At 45.0% G+C, this 17,522-nt stretch overlaps 7 protein-coding genes across 7 annotated transcripts; 5 read left to right on the plus strand and 2 right to left on the minus strand.

Annotated features, from left to right (window-relative positions):
• Positions 1-31: 31 nt before the first annotated feature.
• Positions 32-1,282, plus strand: PGK1 (phosphoglycerate kinase; the record flags this gene model as incomplete). The annotated part of the gene is made up of 1 exon (XM_022822209.1): positions 32-1,282. One exon carries the CDS (start codon positions 32-34, stop codon positions 1,280-1,282), a length of 1,251 nt encoding a protein of 416 aa, XP_022674053.1.
• Positions 1,283-1,518: 236 nt separating this feature from the next.
• POL4 (DNA-directed DNA polymerase IV) lies at positions 1,519-3,051 on the minus strand (the record flags this gene model as incomplete). The annotated part of the gene is made up of 1 exon (XM_022822210.1): positions 1,519-3,051. The coding sequence occupies one exon, from the start codon at positions 3,049-3,051 to the stop codon at positions 1,519-1,521; it is 1,533 nt and encodes a 510-aa protein (XP_022674054.1).
• CTO1 (Cto1p) lies at positions 3,045-3,734 on the minus strand (the record flags this gene model as incomplete). Its single annotated transcript, XM_022822211.1, has 1 exon — positions 3,045-3,734. The coding sequence occupies one exon, from the start codon at positions 3,732-3,734 to the stop codon at positions 3,045-3,047; it is 690 nt and encodes a 229-aa protein (XP_022674055.1).
• Positions 3,735-4,537: 803 nt separating this feature from the next.
• RBP95 (RNA-binding ribosome assembly factor RBP95) lies at positions 4,538-5,359 on the plus strand (the record flags this gene model as incomplete). The annotated part of the gene is made up of 1 exon (XM_022822212.1): positions 4,538-5,359. The coding sequence occupies one exon, from the start codon at positions 4,538-4,540 to the stop codon at positions 5,357-5,359; it is 822 nt and encodes a 273-aa protein (XP_022674056.1).
• A 348-nt stretch (positions 5,360-5,707) lies between these two features.
• Positions 5,708-9,037, plus strand: KLMA_10544 (glycoside hydrolase; the record flags this gene model as incomplete). The annotated part of the gene is made up of 1 exon (XM_022822213.1): positions 5,708-9,037. The coding sequence occupies one exon, from the start codon at positions 5,708-5,710 to the stop codon at positions 9,035-9,037; it is 3,330 nt and encodes a 1,109-aa protein (XP_022674057.1).
• Positions 9,038-11,013: 1,976 nt separating this feature from the next.
• HGT1 (sugar porter family MFS transporter) lies at positions 11,014-12,684 on the plus strand (the record flags this gene model as incomplete). Its single annotated transcript, XM_022822214.1, has 1 exon — positions 11,014-12,684. One exon carries the CDS (start codon positions 11,014-11,016, stop codon positions 12,682-12,684), a length of 1,671 nt encoding a protein of 556 aa, XP_022674058.1.
• Positions 12,685-14,377: 1,693 nt separating this feature from the next.
• HGT1 (sugar porter family MFS transporter) lies at positions 14,378-16,093 on the plus strand (the record flags this gene model as incomplete). Its single annotated transcript, XM_022822216.1, has 1 exon — positions 14,378-16,093. One exon carries the CDS (start codon positions 14,378-14,380, stop codon positions 16,091-16,093), a length of 1,716 nt encoding a protein of 571 aa, XP_022674059.1.
• Positions 16,094-17,522: the final 1,429 nt, after the last annotated feature.

Consider the following 17,522-nt stretch of genomic DNA (forward strand, 5'->3'; position numbering starts at 1 on the left):
TAATACACACTACCTATATAAAGATACAAAAATGTCTTTGAGTTCTAAGTTGACAGTCAAGGATTTGGACGTTGCTGGTAAGAGAGTCTTCATCAGAGTGGACTTCAACGTTCCATTGGACGGTAAGAAGATTACCTCCAACCAAAGAATTGTTGCTGCTTTGCCAACTATCCAATACGTTTTGGAACACAAGCCAAAGGCCGTTGTGTTGGCTTCCCACTTGGGTAGACCAAACGGTTCTCCAAACGACAAGTACTCTTTGGAACCAGTTTCCGTTGAATTGTCCAAGTTGTTGGGCAAGCCAGTCACTTTCTTGCACGACTGTGTCGGTGACGATGTCACCAAGGCCGTCAACAACGCCAAGGACGGTGAAGTTTTCCTATTGGAGAACTTGAGATTCCACATCGAGGAAGAAGGTTCCAAGAAGGTGGACGGCCAAAAGGTCAAGGCTGACAAGGCCGACGTTGAGAAGTTCAGACACCAATTGAGCTCCTTGGCCGACGTTTACGTGAACGATGCCTTTGGTACCGCTCACAGAGCCCACTCCTCCATTGTCGGTTTCGACTTGCCTCAAAGAGCTGCCGGTTTCTTGTTGTCCAAGGAATTGGAATACTTCGCCAAGGCTTTGGAAAACCCAACCAGACCATTCTTGGCCATCCTAGGTGGTGCCAAGGTCGCTGACAAGATCCAATTGATCGACAACTTGTTGGACAAGGTCGACTCCTTGATCATCGGTGGTGGTATGGCCTTCACCTTCAAGAAGGTTTTGGAAAACACCGAAATCGGTGACTCCATCTACGACGCTGCCGGTGCCGAATTGGTTCCAAAGTTGATCGCTAAGGCCAAGGCCAACAACGTCAAGATCGTCTTGCCAACTGACTTCGTCATTGGTGACAAGTTCGCCAACGACGCCAACACAAAGGTCGTCACCGACAAGGAAGGTATCCCAGCCGGCTGGCAAGGGTTGGACAACGGTCCAGAGACCAGAAAGGCCTTTGCTGCTACCGTTGCCGAAGCCAAGACCATCGTCTGGAACGGTCCTCCAGGTGTCTTCGAATTCGACATCTTCGCCAAGGGTACCGAAGCTCTATTGGACGCCGTCGTCGCCTCCTCTCAAGCCGGTAACACCGTCATCATCGGTGGTGGTGACACCGCTACCGTCGCCAAGAAGTACGGTGTCGTTGACAAGATCTCTCACGTCTCTACTGGTGGTGGTGCTTCTTTGGAATTGTTGGAAGGTAAGGAATTGCCAGGTGTCACTTTCTTGTCCAACAAGCAATAAGTGCATTGTTGAACTTTCTAATGAAACCACACGTGAATTAAAGGAAAGCGCGCAGCAGCAGCAGCAGCAGCAGCAGCTTTTCTTTCCTTCTTCAAATCATACCTTTTCTCTATTTCAACGTTCTTTTCATTTCACCATGAAATGAGTTGAATTGTTGCTTTGAGTTTACGACGATACATAAATATTAATTAAAATACGAAAAATACACATTTTATTTACGACACTTGCCTCTCCCCCTAGATGTTACGCTGCTCAGGTTCGAGCCGCTCGATCCCTAGCATATCGAGAACTTCGTACTCGTCCCCCAACGGGATCAGCTGGCCCTCCCGGTACAATCCGTCGTTCCGAAGCACAAACCCCCTCTGCTTCGCTACCGTACGGCACTTCTTGTTGAAATCGTCGTTCCCAGTAAAGTACAACTTCGTCGCCCCAAGGCCGCTGTACCCAGAGATTAGAAAGTCCACCCGACGACACACTTTGCCTCCACCAACGCTCATCTTGTACCGCAAATCCTGGCTCTTAAATGGAATCACGTGACGAGACTCTCCCTCTTGCTCTCCCTCTTGCTCTCCCATCATATCAACCGCAGCACCGCAATAGAACTTATGCACCGCTTCATCGTACGTCTTCACATCGAACCGCTTGTCGAAATGAGAAAAGAGTTGGCGAAACCACGGCTCGAACGCTTCCTTCAACGTCTCGTTCAAGTTCAACGGACATATTATGTAGCCAGATTCCACTAGCTTGACAATCACTTTTTGTAACTGTGCAGATACGTAGTCCAAGTCATCTTGTCCTGGAATATGAACGACAATGTCAATATCCCCGCTTGTCCTGCTTCCTCGACGGTACGAGCCAGTGATTTCCATCTGCAATTCAGGGCTCACCTCGGAAATCGCATCCCGAATAACGGACTCGTGCTTCTTCGTCTCCTCCCGCGGTATCGGGAGTTGCCAATCTTCGTAGAAGGCTAATCCCGTTAACTGAACCCAGTTCATAAAGGGAACAAGATCCTGGAAACTCGTGTACCCCATGTTCACAAACTGCTGCGATGTGAAAACACCAATGCCGTGGCACTGCTGGAAATACCGTTGCGTTTGCTCTTTCAGGTCCATGTTCAACTCGGAACCACGGCCTGCACTTAACTGGAGAAGCATCGGAACCTTTCTGGATAATCCAGCTGATAATCCATTGCGAAGGGCATCGTCTTCCGTTTCGATTTTGTCTTGTACTGTTTGTAACTTTTTGATAGCCTTCTGGTATCCAAGCGACCGAAATATGTCATTCTGCAACTTGTACCTTTTCTCTAATTGTCGAAGCACCTTAATCAATTGCGAATTAGGATTAGAACTGTTAGGTATGGTATTCGGTTCAGTTTTACCAACATCGTTTTGAGCTTCTCTTTTTTGCTCAACAATAACTTGTCGAGAACCGTTATTACTCTCTTGACTATCATCACCTTCTTCATCAACTACAATTTCCTCATGCAACTGCAACGGTTGCGAAAGATCAACATACTTATACTTCAACCATTTCGTCAAGTCAGACAACTTGAATAACTGTAGCCTTTCCAACGGTACATTCTTTGGATTCAACTCGGCATAGAATAATTTGTGCTTAGTTACATGTCCTCCGCTAACAAAACTATCATCGACCAACCCAACCTCATATCCATTGTCACCACCGTTCTTCTCAATCAAAGTACGCATGTACCGGCGCCGTGGGGTCTCCTCATTGGGAAGCACCACAAACTTACGACCCTTCAACATTGTACCTCATCGAACCCTTGAATAGTGGGAACATCTAGTTGTAAATGCTTCAAAGAATCACCAATAATATACCCTTTAACTCCCTCTGCTAGTATACAGGGAAGATCACCAAAACTGTCACCGATATACGTCACCTCACTCTTTGGATCAAGAATCTTATCCTTCAAGAGATTGTACTTGTCTAGTCCAGTAACCACTTGCTTTGTAAAGTGTCCGTTGTAAGTAACATTATCACGTGATATCAAATCATTGCAGAAGATATTGCCCTTACGCACACCGGTCAGATCGTGAATCAGATCCTTTGACCAATTCAACGACACAATGTACGTCTCGTGAAATTGGCCCATCATCTCACGCAACCCAGGCCGCACTTGAACCTGCGGTTTCACCACTTGCAGAAGATCTTGTATGACCACGTCTTTGAAATGATCTTGCGCTTCTAGCTCGTTAATGGACGCCAGCTCACAGCTTTTGGCATCGCGTTCGTAGTTACAAACCGTAATCCATGGATTAGTACCCAAGCTTCTAGGTTTTGGAACATGATGTGCCTCATAAACCTTGGTATAGTGATTCCAAGGAACCTTCACGTTCTTTAGCCTGTACACCGACTCGCCAATCAGACTAGTAGTGTCTTTCGTGGTGATGGTCCCATCAAAATCAAGCACCAGAATTCTTTTTAGCATTGCACTTACTTGTTATTACTCCTGGTATGCCACAGAGTATACACTGCTATTTTGAGTGCTTCACTCGACTTTGGAAAGGGAATAAAGCCAAATAAAGGTGTGTGTGTGTAGTATGTATAAATACTATTTAATCCAAAAAAGCTAAGCTACTGTAAGAGCACACTTAAAAAAATATTCTCGAATAGAGAGAGAGAGAGAGAAAGAGAGCTCTAAGAAAAGTACAAAAGAAAAATATGGCAATGTAATCACGCTTCTATATCGAGTCCTTGTTTTTACACTCCAATTATTTGGAGTATCTGAAGGACCCAACTCAAACTGTTGATTTGGTGGTTCAGTCTATGCCCTATGAAATCTCTAAATTACAACAGTACCATTGTAAAGAAAAACCGTACTGTGCGAACAACGAGACCCGGCAGGCAATAATAGTTTATGATTGGTAGACTGAAACCACAACTAAATAGTAATCATATATATACAAACTAACTCTCATTAGCTTTTCCAGAAGTGGTGAAGACAAGCTTAAGTTATCTTTTTCTTGCACTACGAATAGGTAAAAAGCTTTGCGAAGCGATGAGATGAGATGGGTATAGCCAATTTCTTTTTTTTTCTCTCAGAATTTGACGTGCAAAGAGATTTAAAAAATTTGGACAGCCATTAGAACAGTTGAGATGAGATGGGGCAGGGCAGGTCAAGACAGGTCAGGACAGGGCTTTAATTGGGAATTAGAATCGATTAAACAGACGGTAATCATTGCTAGAGTGTATAGTATACAGGCTACAGAATAAAGAAAAAGAAGCGTCAAGATGTCAGAACACGTACCGGCTTGGAAAAGATTTCAAATCAAAGGATCAGATGAAGGTAAGAAGGTTGAAGATGAACTAGACTCGTTGATTGTGTCAACACATCTATCAACTGGGTCGCTTTCGAAGAAGGAGAAGAAGAGGATTATACAGGGCCATAAGGGTGATGTTGGTACCACGAATAAGGTCAGCAAAAAGAGCAAAGACAGGAAAAGAGAGAAGTTGGCTAAAGAAGAGAGACTAAAGAAGAAGCAGGTTGTTTTGAAGGATCAATTAAGATATTTGATTAACTTCTACACCATGAAGCTGGAACTGGAATTACCAGAAGCTGTCAAGGAACTACCTAGTGTCAAGGAGAATATAGCGCTTCAGACTGGTGCGGAAGAAGAAGAACAGAATACAGTAAAGGAAGTTTGGAAGTTTAGCAAGCAGAAACAGAACTGGCTCATCAAGCACTTTACTTTCCTAGACGAAATCCCAGCTGAATTTGATCCTCTTATGGTCAAGTATTTCAAGGATCTCCAAGGTGGGTCCAAGGAACAGCTACAGAAAAGTTGTCTGGAAATCGTAAACAGATATAACGAGTGTATGGAGAAGCAAAAGGAAGAAATGGCGAAGATTGTTTTGGGAGAGGCCGAAACAGATAAGAAAGAGGATGCTAAGGATGCTGACAAGGACGAGTCCTCAGAGGAAACCAAAGAGGATTCCAAGGAACAAACTGCAGCTGAGAAGAAGGACGAAATATTACCACCTAGCAAAGATCTTTTAAAGAGAGCCTGTTCCATGCTAGACGCTTGGAACATTCAGTACCAGCTCGTAGAATGAGGGAAACACACACACACACACACACACACACACACACACGGGGGATATACATCCATACAGCCGTATATCTATATATCATCATATATATGCTCAAATATATATATATATATATCAATGTATTATTCAAACCGATGCTCTAAGTCACGTGCTCACAGCATCAGCTGGAAAGAAGATCTCTTCTGTTGTCTTTATACTATGATTGTTTAAGCGATGACGATATATCCACCATTAACAGCGGGTTACCAATACGAAAGTAACCTCTAATAGAAGCAATACATTGATTCGTGTAAAGTAATATATCCAGGCAAGAATCCGTCTATGCTGTGATATCAGGTTATTTGCTGATAAATGAATGAAACTCTCGAGAATGACGGCAATAATGAGAGATCGTGTGTGCTTGAACTACTCCGAAAGCCTTTCAAACAGCGGCTACGGTATGAAGAGGCGACAAAACAAGCCCTTGAAGAGCTTTCATACAGCAAAGACAAGGAATTGGCTCGGAGAAATGTGTTTCCTTTGTTAAAAGTACTTCCAATCCGGTTAATCAAGTCAGATAATAAGAGATCCGATATGTTTCATTCACTAAGACAGTATTGCAAGACTAATAAACATAAAAGCTACGGAGAGGAATGGCCTACAGAACTTGCTGATTCAATGGGCCTTGATTCTCTACTCGACTGGGATTTTGATACTGATGCGCATGAAGATACAAACGGCAGCACCAGAGCTAATTATAAACCGACTGAAACACTTATTATTACGGAAAGGACCGTCGCAGTTCAAGGCTACCAACATATATTCACTACCAATTGTAGAATTATAGACGCAATTGTAATACCAAACCAAAATCAGACGAATAAAAACGATACCTGTTTAATATGTCTCTCCACAGGTGAGATTATTTCATTAGATTTCTGTTACTCTTGGGAATCTGCAATATACAATATCGAATGTGTGTGCACGGGTGGTAACCCAAATCCTTCAAGCGTGAAACTAGAGGCTAGATTTATCTACTCTAGCGAGGATGATACGGTCATGCTGGTAACGTCTCTGCTTGTGATGTGTGTTGTAGCCTTACATAAGAGAGAAAGAACGTTTTTCAAGCCCGAATTCAATGTATTATTACAGATTGGATGTGATGTTTCCTCTTCTACATGGCAGGCAGGAAAACTCTTGTATATGGTTAAAAGGGCATCAGAAGCCATGGATTGCGTTTTGATAGAACAAGATGTGTTAAGATTTGGGCCATTTGAAGAAATCCTTACGATTAGCGACGTTCATGATAGCGACAAGCTCGTCATACTCGAGAGAGATAATGTCTTACAAATAAATGCCGTATCTAAGATGGGCAGCATTATATCTGGTGGTTTGCAAAGAACTTTTGTTGGTGCACTGGACGTCAAATTCTCAAAAGAGGTTGATGTACATATACACGATCTTGGGCGAGTGTTCAACGAACCGCTGAAAAAGGCGCACCTTTTAGTGCTCGAAAACTCCGTAGTTGTTCTGTGCATGGCAACGGACACTACCAATAAGATCATATCATTCGTGGTAACAAGGCTCCCGATACCGATTGACGACATTACAATTGAGCAACTGGACACAAATGACCTGGCTACATTTTTGGTGGTCTCTCGCGCAGAAGTGTACAGGTATACTATAGATTTCCATGAAGCAATTGCCAAGGAGATGACATCTGAAAATGACTCCGTTCTGGCTGATGAGATGCCACTAGCGAACGTGACGAACGTGTTCAAGATGACAGAGGGCTACGAGGACATCGAGGACATTTTCAGATTCAAAGACATGGTGTTGCTGCGATCCAAGAACAAAACGTATCACCTGCCAAGAGCACCTAACAGGCCAGTGGTTCATATGGACCAACTAGCTTTCTTCACGGAGTTCCAAGCGTTCCACGAGGTGAAAGTGTACAACTTGAAGCAGCAAGAAGATGGTGTGTCTTCTGTGCAGGAAAATAAATTCGGTCCCATACCTATCAGACACGAGGATCCGCAGGTGGAACAATACATTTTGGTGGGACTGTCGTTCTTTTGCTCTGCTGAAGCATACTACGTAGAAGTTGTGAACAACGAACAGGTAGAGTTCCAAATCATCGACGATCTGTTACCGGAAACGCAAGAGCGCATGATCGAATTCGGAATAATAGACGGCAAGTTCATCTCGGTAACCGAGACAGCGGTTTACGTGAACGACTTTGAGGGAGTGAAGTCACACACATTACCCTTCAGCGTGACTGGGGCGCGAGTGACGAAGGAATGTGGAATACTGGTGTGGCCAGAGGGCCAGGGCCAGGGCGAGGGCCAAGAACAAGAACAAGAACAGGCCAATGTCTATTCTATAGACTGGGAAACGGGAAACGCAACCGCAACCGCAACAAACGCAGAAACGCTCACACAAAATCCAGACCAATACGACACCATAGACGCCATAAAGCTGGATGCCACTGCTGCACCGCTGGACTGGGCGAAAAGCACCGTTACCGGAAAGATCCTACTGGGATCGACCAACACAGGCACCGTGCGCGAGATCGACACAGACGGACCCATGAGACTGGCAAAACTCACGGGCCCATGGATCGTGTTCTACAATGCCACCTCCGTGAACGTGCTGAACGTCCTGCTGGAAGGATGCCAAGCATGCTGCATGGACCATCCGGACTCGATAATCGTCGAAGTCACGTGCCCACAAACAAGTTCCAGTGCCAGTTCCAGTGCCAGTTCCAGTTCTACACATGTGTTCACGTTGCATGACAACGGACTGGCGGTAAACAGCATACGCGTGAACGAACCGCATGGCAGGCCTTCTCTCGAGCAGGACTGGGCTGGAATGGAGTGGACCATCGAAATGGGTTCTGATCTGAGGATAGTGAGCAACAGCGACATGTCGAAACTGATATACATACAAGACGGAGACAGCGGCGCGTTACAGGTTGAGAACCGGCCGAAACACAAGCTGCCAGGCGAGATAGTTGGATATGCGATTCTCGATGACGAGGCACGGCGTTTGTGTGTATTGAGTTTCGGAGAAAATGCCCTGTGGGCCGATGTGTTCACCAGAGGTATAGATAAGAAGAAGAAGGCGGCGGCAGAGACGCTTCAGTGGGAATCGCGCACCAAGGCACTAGCGCTAGAAGGAGGAACCAACCTGTGCTGGAGCCCTGGGCCTGGCCCAGGCCCAGGCCCTGGCCGGATCCGCGGCCGGAGCCGACGGCTGCCGGGACGCACTGCTGGACAATTTGTGACTGTCGTTTCGGAGAACGGAGCCGCCGAAGTCTTGCAGCTGAGCCTACGGCCGGACAGTGCCTCTGAAGAGAATAAGTTAGCCGCCGACAAGAGACTGTCCATTCCTATGGTGGAAGAGAGAGAGGGAGGAAACTCGTGCCAGTTTTTCGACAGCGGCGGATACGTTGTTCGGGTAACACACAATGCTACAGGTAGTAGTACTAGTACCAGTAGTATCACCACTCCGTCTGCCGCTGGCCCGGGCGGTAGCCCGGACAGCGGCCAGGACAGCAGCCAGGACAGCAGCCAGGACATCAGCCAGGACATCAGCCCAAGCGGAAGCGTGGTAGTAACTGTTTACAGTGCGGTACCGTGTGGCACGACCATGCGCATCGAAAAAAAATCTGGGGATTTTCGCTATAGCGATTCCTTTTGAGTGGGTAGGGCAGGGCAGCCCTTGCGTGGGTGGGTGGGTGGCCAGTCACTCCATAGCAAAATGAACAACAACCAAAAAAAATAATAATAATATCAGAGCCTGGCCTGGCCTAAAGTGATGTGACGTATGACGTGGTTTTTCTCGGCGTCTATTGCTCCGATGGCTGCCAGCACACCCCATTCTATTTTATTTTGATTCAAGTTACGGCTCTCGACTTAGGGCTGAACAATAGAATAGAATATGCATTCATTATTCCGTTGCCCAATCAATTGCTCTGAGAGTATAATGGGAAGTGAAAACTGGGAGGTCAGACCCGATTGTTAATCCGTGATGCTAAGACAAAAATTATGGGGCAGGGCAAGCGGAAGAGAGGAAGGAGAGCTCGTTACCTCTCCCCTTGTTCCATTTTGAATCCCCACTCACCACTATCCGTATTTTTGCCGTAGTCTGTGCAGGGTCTTCTACCTGCTCAGACGCCTTCGTGTACCCCGTTTTATTTTATTTTATTTTTTTTCCGTATACTTTTCTTATTTTCTAATTTTTCTAATCTTTCTAATTTTTCAGTCTAATGGTTTGTAATACGTTTTTGCAAGAAAAAACCGGTTCCAAAAAAAAAAAATCCGGAGAACCGTAATTATTCGGCCTGTCTCAAGAATGGTTTTGTAATTTCCTAATTTTCCCCCCTTTCCATTTTCAGACAGTTTTTGATGTTTGAGGTGTGCGCGTCCACATGCCTGGGTACGGTTTTTTTTTTTTTTATTTCTGCCTCTCTTCAGGGTTTTCCAGGCTAATAGCCCGTTTTGGGAAAATATTTGGAACACTCCTAGAGACTGGCGTACCGTGACATGGAGATGGAAAAACTTTGCTGTTCTAGCCGCGCGTATGTGCGCCGCGCCTCTCGAGAGACTACGATAACAAGAAGGAAAAAAAAAAAGATAATAACGAAGGGACTACGACTATACACTAAGGGTGCAAAAAGCTATCCGCACCAACGGGACCCTGGATGGACGTGGACGTGGACATCGACTAGCCGCTCCCTCCCTAGACACACCTTAGCCTGGCACGGCTAATTGATTCCCATTGCAAGCTGGCTGCTAACAAGCAATGCATACTTCCATGCCAACTGGAAAAATATTGGAAAAATAATTGTGGGGAAAATCACTGCCACGAATCTGTTTTTTAGTTTATTGCTGCGTTGTCTTACATATATCCAGGGCCCATCAGAATCGCCATTTCTACGAGAGTTTCACTGGCTAGGGCCTTTCGTCTTTCGGTAAAAGGTTTTTCCAACCAGTGCTTGTACAGCGTTTTATGAGATTGTGTTTCAGTATGATTAATGCAGCAGCTGCCTTTTTTTTTTTTTTTTTTCCGTGCTGTGATATTCCGCTTCTGGTATCATAGGCCGCGTTCTAGCGTCATTCGGGGAGTTATGTGTTCCATTAAAACGGGCGCCCAACACAATAATGATTGATTGATGATGATTGCCAATTAATATTGTGAGTTGGCGTCGTTTTTGTTTCGAATCGGACGGAGTGAGTGACTGATTGTGCGGCGCTAGCTGAGAGGAAAAAATAAAATCATAGTAATAATAATAATTGGTATGGGGTAAAGACGTAGAATTGTTCCGCGCATCTCATCTTGGATAAAATTTGCTTGTCTTCATGATAATTATTCCCCCTTTGTTGGCTTTTCTAATGGATCTGGGTGGGGAAAATCAACGAATTGACGTAGCCAACTAATAGCATTGGGAGGAGAGGATGGGGTCTATAGAATTAGTTTCCCCACTTGACGCGATTTCCGTCTTGCATTTTGGATCTCTTTCTCGACATTATTTTTTTTTGTATAAATACGCCTTGTTGAAACATGATATTGACTGTTGTTGAATTCCATCTCATCTCAATTCCTTTATTATACCATTTACAATTTATGCTAATCTCAAAACATCATCATCAGCAGTCAGAAACCGCAATAATATAATGACTTTAAAAGATAAACTATTGCTCCGCAATATCGAATTCAAGGGAACTTTCTATGCGAAGTTCCCGCAAATTCACAACATTTACGCAATCGGTGTGATTTCGTGTATATCTGGTCTCATGTTTGGTTTCGATATCTCTTCAATGTCTTCCATGATCGGTACTGAAACTTACAAAAAATATTTTGACCATCCAAAATCCATTACCCAAGGTGGTATCACCGCGTCAATGTCCGGTGGTTCCTTCTTAGGCTCTTTACTCTCTCCTGCTATTTCCGATACCTTTGGCAGAAAAGTGTCGTTGCACATTTGTGCCGTCTTGTGGATCGTCGGATGCATTTTGCAAAGTGCTGCCCAAGACCAACCAATGCTAATCGCTGGCCGTGTTATCGCAGGGTTGGGTATCGGGTTCGGCTCTGGTTCTGCTCCAATTTACTGTTCTGAAATCTCCCCACCAAAGGTTAGAGGCTTGATCACCGGTCTTTTCCAGTTCTCTATCACTGTTGGTATTATGATTCTCTTCTACGTTGGTTACGGGTGCCACTTCCTCAGTGGTAATCTTTCATTCAGATTGACTTGGGGTTTGCAAGTTATCCCAGGATTTGTGTTGCTGGTCGGTGTCCTATTCTTGCCAGAATCCCCACGTTGGTTGGCTAACCACGACCGTTGGGAAGAAACTGAGTCAATCGTCGCCAAGGTCGTCGCCAAGGGTAACGTAGACGATGAAGAAGTCAAGTTCCAATTGGAAGAAATTAAAGAGCAGGTGATTCTTGATGCTGCCGCCAAGAACTTCTCCTTCAAGGATTTGCTAAGACCAAAGACCAGAAAGAAGCTCTTTGTTGGTGTGTGTGCTCAAATGTGGCAACAATTGTGTGGTATGAACGTTATGATGTACTACATTGTGTACGTCTTTAACATGGCTGGTTACACTGGTAACACCAACTTGGTTGCATCTTCCATTCAATACGTCTTGAACGTGCTAATGACTTTCCCTGCACTATTCTTAATCGATAAAGTCGGTAGAAGACCTGTCTTGATCGTTGGTGGTATTTTCATGTTCACATGGTTGTTCGCTGTCGCTGGTTTGTTGGCATCATATTCCGTCCCAGCTCCAAATGGTGTTAACGGTGATGATACTGTCACAATCAGAATCCCAGACAAGCACAAGTCCGCCGCTAAGGGTGTCATTGCATGTTCATACTTGTTCGTCTGCTCTTTCGCTCCAACCTGGGGTATTGGTATCTGGATTTACTGTTCCGAAATTTTCAACAACATGGAAAGAGCCAAGGGTTCCTCTGTGGCTGCTGCTACCAACTGGGCATTCAACTTCGCTTTGGCGATGTTCGTCCCATCTGCATTCAAGAACATCTCATGGAAAACATACATCGTCTTTGGTGTCTTTTCAGTTGCATTGACTGTCCAAACCTACTTCATGTTCCCAGAAACTAGAGGTAAGACCTTGGAAGAAATCGACCAAATGTGGGTCGACAACATCCCAGCCTGGAAGACTAGCAGCTACATCCCACAATTGCCTATCATCGAAGATGAATTTGGTAACAAGTTGGGTTTGTTGGGTAACCCACAACATCTCGAGCATGTTAAATCCGTCGAAAAGGATACTGTAGTGGAAAAATTAGAATCGTCAGAGGCTAATAGCAGCAGCTCGGTCTAGGAAAAGAAATACGCACCAATGAACTAACTCAGTAAGTGTCCCATTTCTGTCCCTATTTTATTCTATTAATTTTTTTTGATTTTTTTTTCCCTTCAAGTTGAGCGGCGGTTACTAATCCCTTTTACCTTTGCTCATTACCAAAATGCAGCTTTGTAATGACATGGCACAAACCAAATATTCAAGTATGTATTTTATTTGCACAAATATCATGACAATTTCATTACTCTTTGACCTTACCCAACAATCCAATTGGTACACTCTCGCAACGCTGTCTCCTGAGTTACCAAGGGGCTTTCACCTTTTCACCTTTTCCATTTACCCTCTAGTCCCATCTGTCGCCATTGTCTCTGTCTAGCCACTCTTCGGCATTCTCAGCTCCATATCATCCTTCTATTTCCCTTTTGTGCCACAATCAGGACGTATTCACTCTTAACATTCACGGGTCTGCTCGGGTCTGTCCTATTGAAGACAGGGCTAGACTATTATTATATTTCAGCCAAGCCTTGTGCCTTCACATCTGCAGCAGCTTTCTTTGCCTTAAGGGTACCCTCACATAGTCTGTCAACAGCGGAAGTTACTTTTTACCGACCCCCGAAAAAAAAAAGGTATGATGATCTTTCGAACGCCAAGAAAACTCCGTAGTGTCCCCCGCAAAAATTTCAATGCGACTTTACTCCACGAACGTTTCTGCACAACAGCCGTATCTATTTACTTTTCTGCACTCAGGAACCTGTACAGATGTGAAACTGTACAGCTACACACCGAAAACAAAATAATAAACGCCGATGAGGCACCTTAAATGCCAGTTCCGTGCGAACTTACTAGAACAAAGTTATTGCCAAGATTATCATTGGAAGGAATAATATACCGCAATGATACTTCAGTAGTGGGCAGGCACTAGTGGATAGTAAAGCAAAGTAATGGCAAAATTTCCGTTGCTCCAAGTCCATCTGAAAGCTGGATCTTGAGTTGCAGCGATGTAAATAATCCTTTGCAGGCCCCCGCACACACTCCCTAATGAAGGAACTTTACGCTAGACAATGGAACATCCATGTTTTGTAATGGTGTGCTCATCGTGTTTGGAATTTTCCTTTTGGCCCCAATAAATCAGCCGAGGACAGAGAAACGGCGTTGACAGGCAGGTAATTCGATGAGGTTGAAACCTACAGGGGATCCGATGGATTATGATGTATGTTCCGGATATGGTATGATGGTGGGGTGGATGATGGTTCCTTCAGTATAGTGACTGCCTGTTTATCTATCAGGAAGAATGTTTTCCGAGAAGAGCCCGGAAGTTTAATTCGTCAAGGGTGTATGTTCATTGCTGGTTAGTAAAGTTGACAGCATGTAAGGAAGGAAACAAATAATGTGGGGATATTTCGTATTTCATAGTTTGTTATTGTTATTACAACTTGTTGCTGTAAACTCCATGACAAATGAATATTACAAGGCTTGAAAGCAGTGCAATTGGATGCCACTTATGTTTTGTATAAATATGGAGGATATGGTGCATTAAAACTCAATTCTCAATGTTGTTTGTTAGTTTGAGACGATTTTTTCTTCCTCACTTTAATGTTTTTTTTCTTGGACCCTGTTAACCAGAGTATCATAAGCGCTATTCTAAAATAATAATAACAAAGGTAAAGCGAAATACAATACAACATTCAAAAAAAACATTAACTTGTAAGGCAAAATGTCATTCTTAGACAAGAAAACTATTAGGGGCAAGCCTGTAAAGGATATACTGTTGCTCCGTAACATCGATTACAAGGGAACGTTCTATAAGAAGTTCCCCCATGTCTACAACATTTATGCCATTGGTATGATTTCATGTATCTCCGGTCTTATGTTCGGTTTCGATATCTCGTCAATGTCATCTATGATCGGTACTAAGAGATATAAGAGATACTTTGGTCACCCTGGTCCAACTGCCCAAGGTGGTATCACCGGTTCCATGGCTGCTGGTTCATTCCTGGGTTCCTTACTTTCTCCAAACTTCTCAGATACCTTCGGTAGAAAGATGTCCTTGCACATCTGCTCCGTGTTCTGGATTATTGGTGCTATTATCCAATGCGCAGCTCAGGGTAAAGCCATGTTGGTTGTAGGACGTATTCTATCTGGTATCGGTATCGGTTTCGGTTCCTCTGCTGCTCCAGTGTACTGTTCTGAGATTTCTCCTCCAAAGATTAGAGGTTTGATTTCCGGTCTCTTCCAATTCTCAGTCACCGTCGGTATCATGATTCTATTTTACATCGGTTACGGTTGTCATTTCATCAACGGTACGGGATCCTTCAGGTTGACTTGGGGTTTGCAAATGGTCCCAGGTTTCATCTTAGCTCTTGGTGTCTTGTTCTTGCCAGAATCTCCACGTTGGTTGGCTAACCACGACCGTTGGGACGAAGCCGAGACTGTTGTTGCCAACGTTGCCGCTAAGGGTAACCGCCAGGACGAGCAAGTGCAATTTCAGTTGGAGGAAATTAAGGAACAAGTGTTGATCGATGCTGCCGCCAAGGACTTCTCATTCAAGGACTTGTTCAGACCAAAGACCAGAAAGAAGACAATAGTCGGTATCTCTGCCCAAATGTGGCAACAATTATGTGGTATGAACGTTATGATGTACTATATTGTGTACATTTTCAACATGGCTGGTTACACCGGTAACACTAACTTGGTTGCATCTTCTATTCAATACGTCTTGAATGTGATCATGACTATTCCTGCTCTATTCTTGATCGATAAGGCTGGTAGAAGACCTGTCTTGATCGTTGGTGGTATCTTGATGTTCACATGGTTGTTTGCTGTCGCTGGTTTGTTGGCCACGTACTCCGATCCAGCACCAGGTGGTGTTGATGGTGACTCTACCGTGACCATTAAGATCCCTCATAAGCATAAACCAGCTGCCAGAGCAGTTATTGCATGTTCGTACTTGTTTGTGTGTTCCTACGCTCCAACCTGGGGTATTGGTATCTGGATTTACTGTTCTGAAATCTTCAACAACATGGAGAGAGCCAAGGGTTCCTCAGTATCTACGGCAACGAACTGGGCATTTAACTTCGCATTAGCAATGTTTGTCCCATCTTCTTTCAAGAACATCTCATGGAGAACTTATATCATTTTCGGTGCCTTCTCTGTTTCGTTGACCGTCCAGACCTTCTTAATGTTCCCTGAGACAAGAGGTAAGACCTTGGAAGAGATTGACCAAATGTGGGCCGACAACATCCCAGCCTGGAAGACTACTAGCTACGTCCCACAATTACCAGTTGTCGAAGACGAAGAAGGCAACAAATTGGGCTTGTTGGGTAACCCACAGCACTTGGAGGATGTGAATTCGAACGAGAAGTCTGAGCAAACAAACTCTAACTCTAACAATTCGACGCATAATAGCATCGCGAACGACTCTCGCGTATAATGAATGAATGAATGAATGGCGCTATGGTTCATGTCATGTGACGCGTAGTTCATCCATTTACTTTTTTTTTTTTTAGTTTCACCTTGCCCGTTGGAAGAACCCAGTCCTCTATTTTATTTTTTCAACACCATATATCGTTATATGCCTTATTCAATCGATATGCCTTAATCAATCGATATGCCTTAACCAACCGTTCTATCTTTGTGTCAGCCGTGACACCGTTTTGCGAGCCCCCCCCCCCCCCCCAATATTCAAATGCGTATGCTTCGCGGGAGGGAGCGATGGGAGCGCTCGCACTGGTGTTTGCCGAGAGGTGGGCCCAAACCGAAGCTAAACGAAAAACTCAAGCCTGCCCAGCAATTAACCCACCCGCCAAACTGTTTGACACGGATGGATTTGCTCTTTTCCATTCCCTTTGCCTTTGGCGTTGCCTCTGGCGTTGCCTTTGGCGATGTTTTTTTGGCGCCGCCTTGGCCTTGCTTGGCCTTTACCAGTGGTGTCCGAGTGTTGGGTACTATTGGGTATTTTCCGTGTCCCGTGCTTCTTCCGCATTCGGACCCTCCGCTTCTGTAAAAGGAAAACACCCACACCACCCGCCGCTTCTTGTCTTCCCCAGAACCATTTCTCTCCCCAGACCCTGTCTAGGGTCTCACCACTCGTCTACGCACTTTTCTGTGTGCTCTCCATGTAACGCTTTGTGGAAGCCAATAGAATGGAATGCTTTTTTTCGTTTTTTTCCTTCCCTGTTTTTCTCCGCAACTGGCACACACCGTCTCTTCTAGGTCGCGCTGCTGCCGCAAACGGAACAATGGAGAATCCTGCGACATGCGATCTCCTGTTCCTTCGCACGTCTCTGACAGACCAAAGATATGTCAAACGTCCAAACGGGGGCGGCATTCCACGCCACCTTGGCAAAGAAACACCTGTAACACCACACCCGCTACCAGTACTACTGCCAAGGGAGGGCCCTCCCTCCCTCCCTCCCCCTGGATTAATGAATGACGTATAGGTGCCGCGCCTGTTTCTAGGTGGCGTTCCCCCGCATCACTGTGCTCCGAACGCTCTCTCTGTTTGTTTGTTTATACGTGTTTCTTTTTCGACCAGTTTCCTCGCACGACTGTGCTCCGAACTGCATCTGATATCTCGGGGCCTCCCTCCTCCCCCCAAACCCTGGCCTTTGCCTACAGAACCAGCCGCACAACACACGCTCTCGCTCTTTCCCCACACTGCCATTAATCCAACCCAATCGCCACGTTCCCCCCAGAAGTGGCTAGCATGCACGGCTAACCCGGCGTAAAGCGGCTCGCACTCGCTACAACTCCCTCTACGCGGCCAATGACCATTTCGACTTCAACAAATCTCCGGACCTGTTTCCGGAAATTGATATGGTTACTGGCGGCAGCAGGGCCTCTAGTAACTCTTCCAGTGC

Source organism: Kluyveromyces marxianus, chromosome 1, assembly GCF_001417885.1.
Source record: "Kluyveromyces marxianus DMKU3-1042 DNA, complete genome, chromosome 1".
In the NCBI taxonomy this organism is placed as follows: Eukaryota; Fungi; Ascomycota; class Saccharomycetes; order Saccharomycetales; family Saccharomycetaceae; genus Kluyveromyces; species Kluyveromyces marxianus.